Consider the following 14,798-nt stretch of genomic DNA (forward strand, 5'->3'; position numbering starts at 1 on the left):
GCCAGCAAGCACCCTTACCCTTTGAACCAACTCACTGGCTCTTCTTCTTCTTCTTCTTCTTCTTCTTCTTCTTCTTCTTCTTCTTCTTCTTCTTCTTCTTCTTCTTCTTTTCTCCTCCTCCTCCTCCTCCTCCTCCTCCTCCTCCTCCAATTCCTCCTCTTCTCTCCCTCTCTTTCTCTCCTCCACTTTCTCTCCTCCTCCTCCTTTTTTTTTAAGACAGCGTCTTGCTATGTAGCTCAGGCTAGCCTCAGACTCACAATCCTCCTGCCTCAGCCTTCTGGGTACTGGGATGACTGGTCATGAGAGTCTTCCATACTCTTTGATCCCCAAGTGTGCTCAACACTCCTATTTGTGTGCGCACATGTATGTGGGGGTACACATGCATGTGTGTGCACATTTGTGTGGAGGTCAGAGGATGATCTCAGATGGTCCTCAGGCCCTGCTCATCTTGCTTTTTGAGACAGAGTCTCTCCCTGGGCCCTGGGGCTCACCAAGTAAGCTGGGTCAGCTGGCCAGCCAGCCCCCAGGAGCCTCCTGTCCCCACCCCCCAGCACTGGGGTCGTAAGTGTACACCACCATGCCTAACTTTTTCACCTGGGTGCTGGGAATTGAACCCAGGTCCTCACGCTCGCAAAGGCACGTGTTTTACTGACTGAGCCGTCTCCTCGGTCCACAGCCTGTGAATTTGACTCCTTGACAAATTATACAAATGGAAACTTGGGGCTGGCTCCAGCACCCACGCTTTCTGCTCTCTCCTGGCTGGTCCTCCCTCTCCAACTCCCTGGAGAGAGTTCTCTCTCTCTCTCTCTCTCTCTCTCTCTCTCTCTCTCTCTCTCTCTCTCTCTCTCTCTCTCTCTCTCTGGAGCTCAGGTGAGTCCCGCCTAACCCTGCTGGCTCTGTCTAGACAGCCAGGCCACTACAGAAGTTCCTGTGCCTTCAAAAGGCTCCGTGGCCTCAGCAGGGCACACGCCCCCCTGACCCCTTGCTCATCACCCAGCCCTCTAGGCGTGGTGGGAACAGAGCATGGCCCTACAACGGGCATGCCATAGACACCTTTGATCTTGCCCCCTGCTTTCTGGCCAGAGAGGCGATGAGTGTATTTCAGGATGAAAGCAGGACAGCCGTGCGTGCGAGAGCAGGATTGACTCGGAAGAAACCTCACCCAGTGGGGAACCAGAGCAGTGGCTGGGCTTGTAAGCTCCGGGTAGGCAGATCTGAGCGTTTGTTCCACAGCGCCCCCAAGCTTCGGAACCATAAGGCAGAATCCTATCGCCTGGAAAGGGCCCTCGCCAAAGGGCCGAGCTGTGTGCCGCCCTGCAGTGTGCTCCAGAGTCCCGGCTGTGTGAACTGTCACCCATGCTGGGGTAGGCTTTGGTGATGCAGCTGTCTCTGAGCCATTTCGGTTCCCGTAAAGTGACCCTTCACCCATGTTTCTATGAGTAGCCCCAATCAAACTCATTGGGTCATCCAAGTGGACTTTGGTGGTAATCGGTCTGGGCTCCATTTCTAGGGCGAGTAGACACGCGTGCTGTGTTTCCCCAGGAAAGGTCTTGTGACACGACATACTCCCTAGAGGGACCACAGTGTGGAACCCCAAGGCCTGTGCAGGGACCCAGACAGTGAGCACATGTGTCCGATGCACAGGGTTGCCTGTACCTTTGCCCTCTCCTGGCATAAGTCCTTCTGTCCCCGGGACACCCGCTGAGGACTTGCCCCTCTGGCTGACTGTCCCTCCCCCATGGCTTTCCCCATCAATTCCCCTGTGCCAGTCCCAAGCAGGTCCTCTCAGCTGGGAAGAGCAGTGGGAACTGGGGACAGCACCTTGGGAGGGACATCGACTCCCCGAGACCTTATTCTTTTCCTGTCTTAGGAGGCTGCTCCAACTGAGGCCACCCAGAGCCACCAGGCCTCTGTCGTTGTCAACGCCTGAGGCCAGTCTGCTCAGGCTAGCCGGGTTCCTTGGGAAGGGGCTTCCTCTAGTCACATCCAGCACGCATCTCAAGTCCCTCCAACCCCCACTCACTGTCAGCTCCCCAGGCCACCATCTAACCTTGGCCTCCAGCGTGGTCAGGCGCTCACTCATGTCGCTAAGTCGGGTACAATTCATACATTCTGGAAAAAAAAAAGAGAGAGAGAAAGAAAGGAGAATCAAAATGAGGTGTAGTATAGAACCCCCAGGAAAGGGAAGCCTGGCAACGAGGATACCCTCTAGTTACAGCCGGATGAGAAGTTTCTAATGATTTTGCCTGGAAAACTTCTATCCATCCGTCAGAGCCTTATCCTTGAGGCCCGCCCTCTACTTACATCTTGCTGTGCGTGAGTCAGGCTGGGTAGGGGACAGTCAAGGAGGGCATGCTGAAGACTGTGGCGTCTAATGGGAGGTCTAATGGTGGTTGATACATGTTGAGACCCGGACAGGCGCAAAAGCAGGAGCGTTCTCTCTCTCTCTCTCTCTCTCTCTCTCTCTCTCTCACACACACACACACACACACACACACACACACACACACACACACACACAGCCACCAGTCACGAAGCTCCCCTAGGCCCTCACTACTTCTGGACTTCAATTGTCTGTTTACGTCTGTCTCCCTAGACCAAAGCTCTTTAATGTGGAAACAGGCAGTTCAAAGCTGCTCTGGGGAGCTTTGATTGCCTGAGACCCCAAGGCTCATCTCTCAGTCACTCTCTTTTATTCAACCAGTTCAAAGCCCAGATTTGTAGGAACCTCCTTCTGGAGAAACACATGGCGGGAGACTCTGGGGGGGAGGGGGGCTTTGCCGGGTGACTCAAGAGCTGCGCCCACGTGGGTGCCAGGGCCTTGGCCACAGGCCACTGAGAGGCTAAAACCCTGAGCGAGTGGCCTTGCTGGGTCACTGCCCCCTCCGAGCACTGGTTCTCTGAGTCTGCGCAAGCTAAGCCAGGCACCTGCCTGGTGTCCCACTCACATAAACAGCGTGTTGTGGTGCACGCTTATAATCCCAACCCTCCAGAGGTGGAGGCAGGAGGAGCAAAAGTTCAAGGCCAACCTGGAATACATAAGCCTCTATCTCAATAAAAAGTAAAGGCTGGGGAAGTGGCTTGGTGGGGACGGCACCCGCTGTGCAAGCATGAAGGATCTGAGTTCAAATCCCCGGAACTCTTGTGGGAAGCACAGACAGGAGGATGGCTGGGGCTTGCTGGCTGCCAGCTCAGGCAAGGAAAACAGGGAACTCCAGGTTCAGTGAGGGACCCGCTCTCAAGAGAGTACATTCGCTGTCTTCCACTGGCCTCTGCAAACATCTGCACATGCGCACGAGCCTACACACGCGTGTGCGCGTGTGTCACGCACATACACATGCACCGAAATAACAAAACAAGACAAAAATAGCAGACTAAGATGCAAAAAGAAAGTGGGTGATAACGAGAAGCAGAGAAGGGATTTGGCCAGTGCACACTGGGAAGAGGAGCCGATAAAGGGGTCACGTGACCCTAAGTCCATCTCTGGTACCGACACGAGCTCTTGGCTAAAGAGAAGGGAGGGAGAGCCATGCAATGTTGTTGCTTGTGGGGACAGGTCAGTTCTCAGAAGTGAGCTTCTTCAGCTCCTGGCTGCAGCCTCCTCTGCATGGGTAACTGTTCGTGTGGACTCGGGGAGGGGCTTTGTCCTGCTCTTTCTGGAATTCAAGGTGACTATAAGTTTAGGGTTGGGTTTTTTTTTGTTTGTTTGTTTGTTTGTTTTTGTTTTTCTTTTTGTTTTTGTTTTTCTCTGTGTAGATTTGCGCCTTTCCTGGGACTCACTTGGTAGTCCAGGATGGCCTCGAACTCACAGAGATCCACCTGGCTCTGCCTCCCGAGTGCTGGGATTAAAGGCGTGCGCCACCACCACCCGGCGGTTTTTTTTTTTTAAAGATTTATTTTATTTTCCATTATGTGTCTGTGTGTATGACTGTGTGTGAGTGTGTGTGTGTGTGTGTGTGTGTGTGTGTGTGCATGTGAGTGCAGGTGCCAATGGACGCCAGAAGAGGGCATCAATGCATAATGCTACAGGAGACGATGCATAAGTTCTTGGACCTGAACTCTGTCTTTTACAGTGATGGCAGCGCTCCTAACCACTGAGCCATCTCTCCAGCCACATGACTACAGGTCCGCATGACTGGAGCCTCTGTGGGTTCTGGAGGAGCTTGTAGATGCTGACAGTAAGGTGTCTCTTTCACTCTAATCTGCCCCTTCACTATGGACGGGTGATAAGCTAGATCAGGTAGCACCAAGTTTTAGATGGATGCCCCGACTGACTAACGGACCTGTGAGCAGGGGTAGCGGCTGACCCAAGTAAAGCATGAATGCAGAGCAAAGACGGGATACCAGGCCTCCAGGCTGCTTTGACTTAGTTGCCTTATAGGCCCAGGTGAGGAGTCTTTGCTTCTCTGCAAATGAAGTTTGAAGTGTCCAATTGTATTGTTTTGTTTTTGAGATACTGGGGATTGAACTACAGTAAGTGAGCCAAACCCCAGCCCCTCACTGGGGGATTCTAGGCAGGGGCTCTACCACTGAGCCAAACCCCAGCCCCTCACTGGGGGATTCTAGGCAGGGGCTCTACCACTGAGTCACACCCCAGCCCCTCACTGGGGGATTCTAGGCAGGTGCTCTACCACTGAGCCACACCCCAGCCCCTCACTGGGGGACTCTAGGCAGGGGCTCTCCCACTAAGCCACACCCCAGCCCCTCACTGGAGGATTCTAGGCAGGTGCTCTAACCACTGAGCCACACTCCCAGCCCCTCACTGGGGGATTCTAGGCAGGTGCTCTACCACTGAGCCACACCCCAGCCCCTCACTGGGGGATTCTAGGCAGGTGTTCTACCACTGAGCCACACCCCAGCCCCTCACTGGGGGATTCTAGGCAGGGGCTCTACCACTGAGCCACACCCCAGCCCCTCACTGGGGGATTCTAGGCAGGTGCTCTACTATTGAACTACATTCCTGGCTCCTTATTGTAGGGTGAGGGAGGGTTCTAGGCAAATGCTCTACCAGGAAGCTCCTTCCCCAGCTCGCTCTCTCATTTTTTTTTCCCCGAGACAGGGTTTCTCTATGTAGCTTTGTGCCTTTCCTGGAACTCAGTCTGTAGCCCAGGCTGGCCTCGAACTCACAGAAATCCGTCTACCTCTGCCTCCCCAATGCTGGAATTAAAGGTGTGTGCCACCACTGCCTGGTCCCAGCTCTCTTTTTGCTTTGTGTTTTGAGACAAGATCTCACTAAATTGCTCAGGCCAGTCTTGAACTCGTTCTATGGTCCAGCTTGATCTACAACTTTGCATCTCTTCACCTCAGGCTCCAGAGTAGCAGGAATGACAGGCAGGTGCCACCTGGCTCAGCTCTAAGTGTCTGTTACAGTAGGATTATGAGAACAGGTGAGTCGGGCTCTGTCCTCCATCCCCACCCCCACTTCCGCCCCCAGGCTCAAGCCGAAAATCCACTTAGCAAGAATGTTGGCACCCAGCCCATGTCCTGCTTCCCAGCCCTACTTGACTTATTGGAAGGAATCATATGGCTTGCATGGAGCCCTCCCGGCAACACACACACACACACACACACACACACACACACACACACACACACACAGAGCAATCCTCCCCCCACCTCCCCTGGGCTGTTCCACATCAGTGGTTTATAAACAGGTTTTAGGAACAAGGACTCTCTCTGCCCTCTCCATAAAACCCTGTCACCCCATACATAAAACAGATTAAAGATGGAGCGATAAACACTGAATATGAACACAAGCAGAGGAATGAGGATGTATACAGTATCCCAGGCTGGGGCCAGACAGCATTTTGCAAAGGAAAAGCGAGGGGTGGGGGGTGTTTCTGTTTCACTTGGTAGATTGGATGCACATGTTCCCCTAGAGGGGAACCAGAGGTAAAGAAAAAAAAAAAAAAAGTACAGCAGAGCGCAAAGGCCGAGGCTATCTCAGCAAATGCCTGCCGCCGGTGACATCTTGTGAGACAGAATGTGGGCAGGCATTCCGAGGCTATCTCAGCAAATGCCTGCCGCCAGTGACATCTTGTGAGACGGAATGTGGGCAGGCATTCCGCTCAACCTCGACGGGAGCCAGGTGAGTTGTTAGGCCCAGCAGAGGTCCGAGCAGAGAGGGAAGGGTCCTCTCTGGGATGGGACCAGCCGAAGAGCAAAGGGCCACGGATGCTGGAGTTCAGGGAGGCCACTGATGGAACCTTGGGTCCCAGGAGACCTGCCTCATGAGGTGGGCCTGCACGCATGTGTGTGTGCATGTGTGTATGTGCATGCGTGTGTGTGTGTGTGTGTGTGTGTGTGTGTGTGTACAAGTAAACCAGGGTCTGCAGCAGAGCAGGGGCCCTAGAGGATTCCTGACGCATCCTCCCTCTCTCAAAGCCAAGGATTCCTGGGCCATTTAAAGGAAGTCTTAACAGGGTGGGTAAAAATCTAAAGGAGCCCAGAACCACCTGTCCGTCCGTCACTCCAGGCCCTGTCTTGTGTCACACAGTCCTGTTTACCCATTTTTCACTCATCTCCCATGTACCCTCATCCATCCCACATTGAAGTCCCATGTCCCCCCTGTCCCTGCCTCACACCCACCCCCCCCATCCTCCACCATCACCTACTTACTCTCTGCCCACACATCATCTGTTCCCTGATCCCCCAAACCTTATCCCCTACCCATCCCCACCCCCTATTTACCCCTGCCCATCCCCCTCCTCATCTACCCCCCACTTATGCTTCCTCATTATCCTCTACCTATCCCTTCCCCCCTCTCCACCCACCCCCATCCTCCTCCCATCCTTCACCCATTCCCCAATCCTCTAGCCACACCCACACCCACCCTCCTTATCCCCCACCATATCTTGAAACTCACATCCATCCTAACCTCCCAATCATCTCCCTACAGAACCCCTTATAGATCCCGACCCCACCTTGAGCCTCTGCCATATCCCTGAGGCCTTTTGTGGAGTTCGTCAACTCCAATGGCTCTGAGCAGCAGGGCTTTGATTTCCAGCAGCCATGACCTCAGGGCAGTTGGGACAACTTTGGACCCTTTTTTTTTTTTTCTTTGAGACAGGGTTTTATATAGCCCAGGCTGGCCTTGAACTTGTTGTATAGCCAAGGATGACTTGGACTTCCTAATCCTCCTGCCTCCACCTCCTAAGCTCTGGGATCGAAGGCACGCACCACCACACCCTACTTGGCCGTTGCTGCAAAAGTGATTTTCACCTTGAGCCTTGGCACCCCCTGCCCAGACTGGGAGGTCCCCACCCCACCCCAGGGGGCCGCCTCGAAGAGCCAGAAGGCCACAGTGGACCTGGGTTGTGGTAAGTTCCCGCCTTGGTCCTTCCAGGGCTCTGGGCGAACCGCACATTCCTGAGGCCTCTAAAGGCGTCTAAGGTCTGTTTCCAGGGTCCGGAGCAACAAATAAGACCCTTTGCAGGGGGCGAGGGCAGCTGAGGGAGGAGCCTTAGGGTCTATGGGGACCTGTTTCTGGAAATGTTTTCGGCCCAACCCAGTCTGCTCTGGCTGCGGCTGCTTTGGCAGGTGCGCGGTGGCTTGGCCCTTGCAAGACACAGGGTGGGTGAGGCATGTCCCACGCTCCAGCCTCAGAGGGGTGTCTCAGAGACCCAGCCAGCTTGGACACCCCATGCCACCAGCCTGAGCAGGCCTTCCACATCTGGTTGGTTTATGGCTCCCCTGGAATATGTCACCAACAGGCAGTTAAAGCCTGTTTGTTTAACTTGTTCTAATTATTAAGCAGCGTAGGTGGGGGGCTGGTCCTGTCCCCTGGCTCTGGGACCCAGTCAAAGATGTCTGCCTTGCTCTGGGCCTCAGTGGCCCTCAGTAAGATGCAGGCTTTAATTTAGGGGACTCTGAAGGTTTGAGCACATCCTGATTACGGTCACAAAATACTCAGGGCAGGAGAAGCTGGGACCAAGGACATCCCTGGTACCTAGAACATAACCAGGCAGACAATCTGTTGATCCCTGTGAATCGTAAATGCCCCAGGTGACTGGGGAGATGCTCTCAGTCAAGGGCCTGACTTACAAGCATGAGGACCTGAGTTCGATCCCCAGAGACCACACAAAAAAAGATAGGCATGTAGGTGGTACCCATCTGTGAGGTCTCGTTGCCCAACTGGTCATCTAGCTTATCAAACTTGCTGAGAACTTGAGAAACCTTGTCTCGAAAAATAAGATGGCCAGTTGTGGTGGTCCAGTAGGAGATGGAGAGGTGGAGGCAGGGGGATTGTGAGTTTCCAGGCCAGCCAGGACTAGCAAGGTGGCTCACTGCGTAAAGGTGTTTTCCTTTCAGTCCCAGTAGCCTGAGTTCAATCCTCAGAACCCAAATAAAGGTGGGAGGGAGAACTGACTCTAGAGAGTTGTCCTCTGACCTCCGTGTGATCTCTCTCTCTCTCTCTCTCTCTCTCTCACACACACACACACACACACACACACACACACACACACACGAGAGGGGGGATACCAGGCATGGTGGCACACACCTGTCATTCCAGGACAGAAGGATTACTGCAAATCTGAAGTTAGCCTGGGCTACAAGTGGGCTTTGGGCCAGCCTGGGCTACATACTGAGACTGTGGGCCTGAGCCCTCTCTTGCTCACTGCAGGATGATATTCGTTCCCTCGTCTGTAAAAGGGCTCCACACTGGATCCGCTCCAGGGCCTTGGACGGGTTCCTGTGGTCCTTCTTCATCTGTAGCTTCTCACTAACAGACTCCACCCACAGCAGGGGCCTTTGGCTATTTGCATGTATCCAGTTCTGCGGCTGCTGCTGGGGGCTCTACTCTCAGAAATCAGGCCCCACCTCCTGCGTGAGGCTGCATTCCCGAGGGTGGGCTCTGAGAAGGGCTTTGTCGGTAAGGTAGGAGTTGGCTACTCCGGGGAATTTAGAGAGATGGCAGAATCTCACTAGGAGGCCTTGACCATCGACCCTAATGGGGACTCTAAGAGGACAGTGATCTTGTTAGAGGCCCCGGAGTGGATGCCAGTGGGCACCAGCAGGGTGCTGTCAGTAGGCCAATGCAACCAAGGGCTACTCCCAGGAGATTCTCAGATCAGGGAGACCCTTGATCTCTTAGGCCCTGTTGGGAGAAGAAAGAAAGGCCACAGGAAAAGACGCTGCCAGGCGAGGGCAGAGTGCAGCAGGGTGTTCCTCGGCCCCAGGAACAAGTGAGCTCAGTGTCCCCAGTGTCCCCAGTGTCCCCCGTATGGCAGGTAGCAGAAGGCAGAGTCAGGCCTGTCTCAGTTCCCATCTATCAGGCTTTGTCCACCTTGCCGCAGGTGGAGTCAGCTGTGCCCTGCCCAGGAGACCCGACCATTGCCGTCAGCCACACATGGTGGACCGACTGCCTCTTCCTCCTCTTCCTTCCCCCCTCCCCCCTCCTTCCCCTTCCTTCATGGAGTCTCTGAGGACTTCGATTGGTCACACTTGCCGGACAGCCCCCAAGGCTCTCAGGAAAGAGCCCATGTGATGGCAGGCGTACTGTTCCTGCCCACCCCACCCCCCATCACAACACCCAGTCACCCTAAGGAAGCCATGACGCCCTCGGCTGGACCATGCCCCTCCCACTGGACCACACTCCCCACAGCTGGGCCACATCGGGCCACACTTCTCACTGGGACGTGCCCTCTTACGGGGGTCAAGACCCCTGCAACAAATGTCACATCCCCTCCTTCTTGGACTCTCTCTATCTGGGCCACGCCCCCTCCCACTGGGCCACACCCCCTGTCTATGCCACACCCTTCTCATTAGCATAAGCTTCCTCCACACCTGGCCGTATCTCCTTCAGCCTGGCTGGACTCTTTCTTCTAGGATATACCCCCTATTGCTAGGCCATCCCTTCCCCCAGAAAACCACAGCCTCTCCAGCTGCCTGCTCCTTATAGCTCGACCACATCCCTTCTCACTGGGACAGGCTCGCTTACAGTTAGGTCAGGTTCTCTTTCAAATGAGCTATGCCCCTTCTAATAGAACATGACCTCTACGGCTGGGCCAAATCTCTTCCCATTGGACCACACTCCTCCTGCTGGGCCACACCCATATACATACATACATACATACATACATACATACATATGTATATATAATATATATATGGGCCACCCTCCTTTCATCATAGCCAAGCCCCTCCCCTTCAGCCGAGCCACGCCCCATTCAGTGGAGACATGCATCATCCTACTACTCCACACCCCTCAGTTTTGCCATAGTCCCTCTCTCTGGACCATACTCATCCATCCATCCACCCAGGCCTCTCTCCTTCCCGCCCAGCTCATGCCCATGAGCTGCTCCTAGTCTCCCAGTCTTGGCTCCAGACAGTCCCGTTTCCTGCCTCTTTCCTTGGCTCACAGTCCATCTTCGTTCTTGGAAACGGCAGCACTTCTGTCCCAACTAGAAAGACGCCGCGGACAAGAGGAGAGCGGCACAGCACAGCCGGGGTAAGTTGTCTGGATGCGGAGTTGGCTTCATCCTTTAGCAACGCGCCGCGGAGAGGAAGCTGCAGGGCGAACGCTAGAGGGCGCTGCGCGCACACGGTCCGCGCGGCGTCGGAGGAAGGGTGTGAAGGGAGAAGGTTCCCATTGGGTGCCCTAGCCAGAGTGGGAATCCTCACTTTAATAAAGGAGCATTCAGTGGCTCCCAGGAAACGCAGCAAGGGCTCTGCCACAGTAAGATTCCTACCCGGGGAAACCCAGCAGCCCCCCCAAAAAAGCCGACCTAGAGGGGTCACGACTTTGGGCTCGGCGGGATCTTCCCATAGAGAAGCCTAGGGCAAGCTTGCTGTGCCCATGGAGCGTTGGACACATACATATGGCCTCTACGTTAGGAGAGAAGAACCATTAACTAACCGAGGACCAAGAACACAAATTCAGAACAGACCGTGAGAAAGCAGAAGAAAAAAATAAAAAAACAAATCTTCCAAAACCCCAAAGCAAAAATCACAATGTTATTCGGTTTATTCGGTATCCTTAGAGAAAAATGAGAGTATCCTGTATCCCTGTTGTGATTATTTTTTACACTTATTTACTTTGTGTGTGCACATGGGTGTGTGGGCACGTGTGCCGCATGAGTGTGGAGGTCGTGCAAAGGATAACTCTCGGGAGCTGGTTCTCTCTTTCCACCATGTAAGTCCCAAGGATTGGACTCAGGTCCTCGGACTTCATGGCAAGTGCCTTTACCCACTGAGCCAACTCACAGGCCCTGGTGGCGGGTATGTTAATGGTCAACTTGGCATAGCCTACAATCACCTGGGGGATGGACACCTGCAGATGCCTGTGGGGTTACCATGGTGAAGTTAATTGATGTAGGGGGACCCGCAATTGACTGTGGATGAGACTGTTCGCCGGGCAGAGTCCAGGGTTCTGACAGTGAAACCAGCTCTGAGGATTCATGGCTGTTTCCTGACAGCTGGGGAGCTGTGAACAGCTTCACGTCCCTGCTCTTTTGACTTCTCTCCCATGACGGTTGTACCTTCAACTGTGAGCCAGAAAAACAAACAAACAAACAACAACAAAACACTCTTGTTTTGGTCAGGGTGGTTTTTTTTTTTTTTTTAATCACAGCAGAGAGACCAAAAAAATGCACATTCAGAAATAAAATTTTTAAAAATCAGATGGAAAAGTCAGTGAAGGACTAAGATATAAGGGCATTTTCACAAGAGTAGAAGTGTGAAAATTGAAGAAAGAGAGAGAAAAAAAGGGAAATTGGAATAGTAACATTGGAGGTCCAAGGTTCAAGAGAAAAGAACTAGACAAATGGAAAGGAAGGGAAATAGCCAAGAAGTTATCGGAAAAGTTTCCCTAAAATGGAAATGTTTTTACGCGTTTGTAAGTCGAGGACTGGAGAGATGGTTCAGCAGGTAACGTGCCTGCAGCCAAGCCTGAAACGTGAGTTCGACCCCTGGAACCCACACGGTGGAGGAGAGAACCAATGCCTACAGATTGTCCTCTGAGCTCCACGGGTGTGCCTTCCCCCACTTATATAACTTAAAAAAAACTTATCAGGGGCTGACGAGATCATTTAGTAGTGCAGAGAAATAGCTGTTCTTCCATAAGACCGAAGTTCCGTTCCCTGCAATGGTATTGGGTGGTGTACAAACGCTTGTGACTCCAGCTCCAGGAAATCAGGTGCTCTGTTCTGTCTAGTCTAGACAGCTGCACACACACACACACACACACACACACACACACACACACACCCCACAGAGAAAGAAATAAAAACAAATCCTTACAAAAGGCATACAATTGCAAAATTTCAGTCTCTATCAGAGTTAAGGAAAACACTAAATGTTTCCAATGATAAAATGAGGCCGATGGGAAATGTCAGAAAATAAGGTTAGTGTTGGAATCCTGAATAGTAACAAGCAGATGGAAGGGGAAGGTGGAGCCATTAGTATTCTTTTGAGAAAGATGGTTTTTCTGGCCAAGATTCTATACCCAGCAACTGTCACTCAAGATTTGAGACTAGAATAAAGGCCTTGGTTTCTGACACGCAAAGTCTTGAAACACATATATATACTCCACATGCCTCCTCTCAGAAAGATGGTGAAGGATGAACATCGCCCGAAGAAGAGAGTTAACAAGAGAGAAGAGCACAAAACGTGAATGTGCAAGACGGGGGCGTTCAACTTGGCTTTGAACCGCTGAGCCAAGGATGACCTCTTACTCCGAATGCTCCTGGGTGTGAGTTAGAGGTGTGTGCCACCAGGTGCGGTTTATTCAGTGCTGGGGATGACACCCAGGGCTTCAAGCATGCTAGGGAGGTGCCTGACCAATTGGGCTGCATCCCCAGCTCCCACTTCCCTTTTTAAAAAATTCTAAGCCTTAGCTGGGTGGTGGTGGCGCATACCTTTAATTTCAGCACTCGGGAGCCAGAGGCAGATGGATCTCTGGGAGTTTGAGGCCAACCTGGTGAGATCCAGGACAGGCACCAAAACTACACAGAGAAACCCTGTCTTACAAACAAAAATATTTGAAGCCTTGAAGAACTGACTTTTTCCCTTATATGATATAATTTGAAAAAATGTTATTTTTGGTGTTGGCATTTAAACTCAGAGCCTTGTTCGGGCTTTGTATACTTCATATGCACACTCCCACTAAGCTACACACCAGCCAAAGACAGTTACTCTTTTTTGTTTTTTGAGACAGGGTTTCTTTGTGTAGTCTTTGCTGTCCTGGAACTAGTTATGTAGACTAGACTAGCCTTGAGCTCTCAGAGATCCGCCTGCCTCTGCCTCCTGAGTGCTGGGATTAAAGGTGTGTGCCACCACTGCCCGGCTCAGTTGCATTTTTTTTAAATGGGAGGAAAAATCAACACTAAAGGAAAAGATGCACAAAATTGGATCTGTATTCTGTTTATAATTATATGAAAGATGGATAGCCAGGGATGGAAGACGATGTGGAAAAACAAAAATAGTTGCATTGAAGTGGGCAAGTTTCCCCCTGGTTTTTATGGAACTTCTGGGTGATGTCACATCTTGGCTGAGTTCGCTGATGTAAAAATAGGGTAGGCCATCTCTGCCTCTCTAGAGTTGTTGTGTGGGGTGGGAAGGAGTCAAGGTAGAAAGGGGTATCTATCCTTCCCATTTCTCTCTCTCTCTCTCTCTCTCTCTCTCTCTCTCTCTCTCTAAGACAGGTTATCAATATGGCTGGTCTGAAATTCACTGTATAGACCAGGCTGGCCTTGAACTCAGAGAGATCCCCCTGTCTCTGCTTCTCTCTCTCTCTCTCTCTCTCTCTCTCTCTCTCTCTCTCTCTCTCTAAGACAGGTTATCAATATGGCTGGTCTGAAATTCACTGTATAGACCAGGCTGGCCTTGAACTCAGAGAGATCCCCCTGTCTCTGCTTCTCTCTCTCTCTCTCTCTCTCTCTCTCTCTCTCTCTCTCTCTCTCTCTCTCTTAAGACAGGTTATCAATATGGCTGGTCTGAAATTCACTGTATAGACCAGGCTGGCCTTGAACTCAGAGAGATCCCCCTGTCTCTGCTTCTCTCTCTCTCTCTCTCTCTCTCTCTCTCTCTCTCTCTCTCTCTCTCTCCTTTTTTAAAGTCATGTGTATACATGTGGGTCTGTCTGTGGGTTTATCATAAGAGCACAGGTTCCTGCAGAGGCCAGAAAGAGGGTAGGGGATTCCTCTGGAACTGGAGTTATCAGCAGTTATGGGCCAGCTAATATAGGTACTTGGAACTGAACTCAGGTCCCCAGAAGAGCAGTGTGCTGGCTGGTTTCTTCGTCAACATCTCACCAGTTCATGGTGCAACCACTGCTAAAGAACTTCCTGTCTGGGCTGGAGAGATGGCTCAGGGGTTAAGAGCACTGGCTGTTCTTCCAGAGGTCCTGAGTTCAATTCCCAGCAACTACAAAATGGCTCACAGCCATCTACAATGAGATCTGGTGCCCTCTTCTGGCATTCAGGCATACATGCAGGCAGAACACTATATCCGTGATAAATAAATAAATCTTTAAAAAAAAAAAAAAAAAAGAACTTCCTGTCCATTTCTAGTAAGTCTAACTATAAGCTAACTTGACCAGGGAAGGGGGGAGGCTAGAGAGATGGCTCAGAGGTTCAGAGCACTGGTTGTTCTTCCAGAGGTCCTGAGTTCAATTCCCAGCAACCACATGGTGGCTCACAACCATCTGTAATGAGATCTGGTGCCCTCTTCTGGCCTGCAGGCAGAACACTGTATACATAATAAATAAATCTAAAAAAACAAACAAACAAACAAAAAACCTAACTTGACTAACATGCCCAACAACAAAATGAACATAACATCTACCAAGAGGCATGCAT

General features: G+C 51.9%; 1 protein-coding gene across 1 annotated transcript in view; it reads right to left on the bottom strand.

Annotated features, from left to right (window-relative positions):
- Positions 1-14,798, bottom strand: part of Col26a1 (collagen type XXVI alpha 1 chain) — a 103,825-nt gene that overhangs the window by 21,488 nt on the left and 67,539 nt on the right. The window contains exon 4 of the mRNA XM_059249788.1: positions 2,051-2,112. Coding sequence (XP_059105771.1) covers positions 2,051-2,112 — 62 coding nt within the window. The remainder of the gene's footprint in view (positions 1-2,050; positions 2,113-14,798) is intronic.

Source organism: Peromyscus eremicus, chromosome 23, assembly GCF_949786415.1.
Source record: "Peromyscus eremicus chromosome 23, PerEre_H2_v1, whole genome shotgun sequence".
NCBI classification, from domain to species: Eukaryota; Metazoa; Chordata; class Mammalia; order Rodentia; family Cricetidae; genus Peromyscus; species Peromyscus eremicus.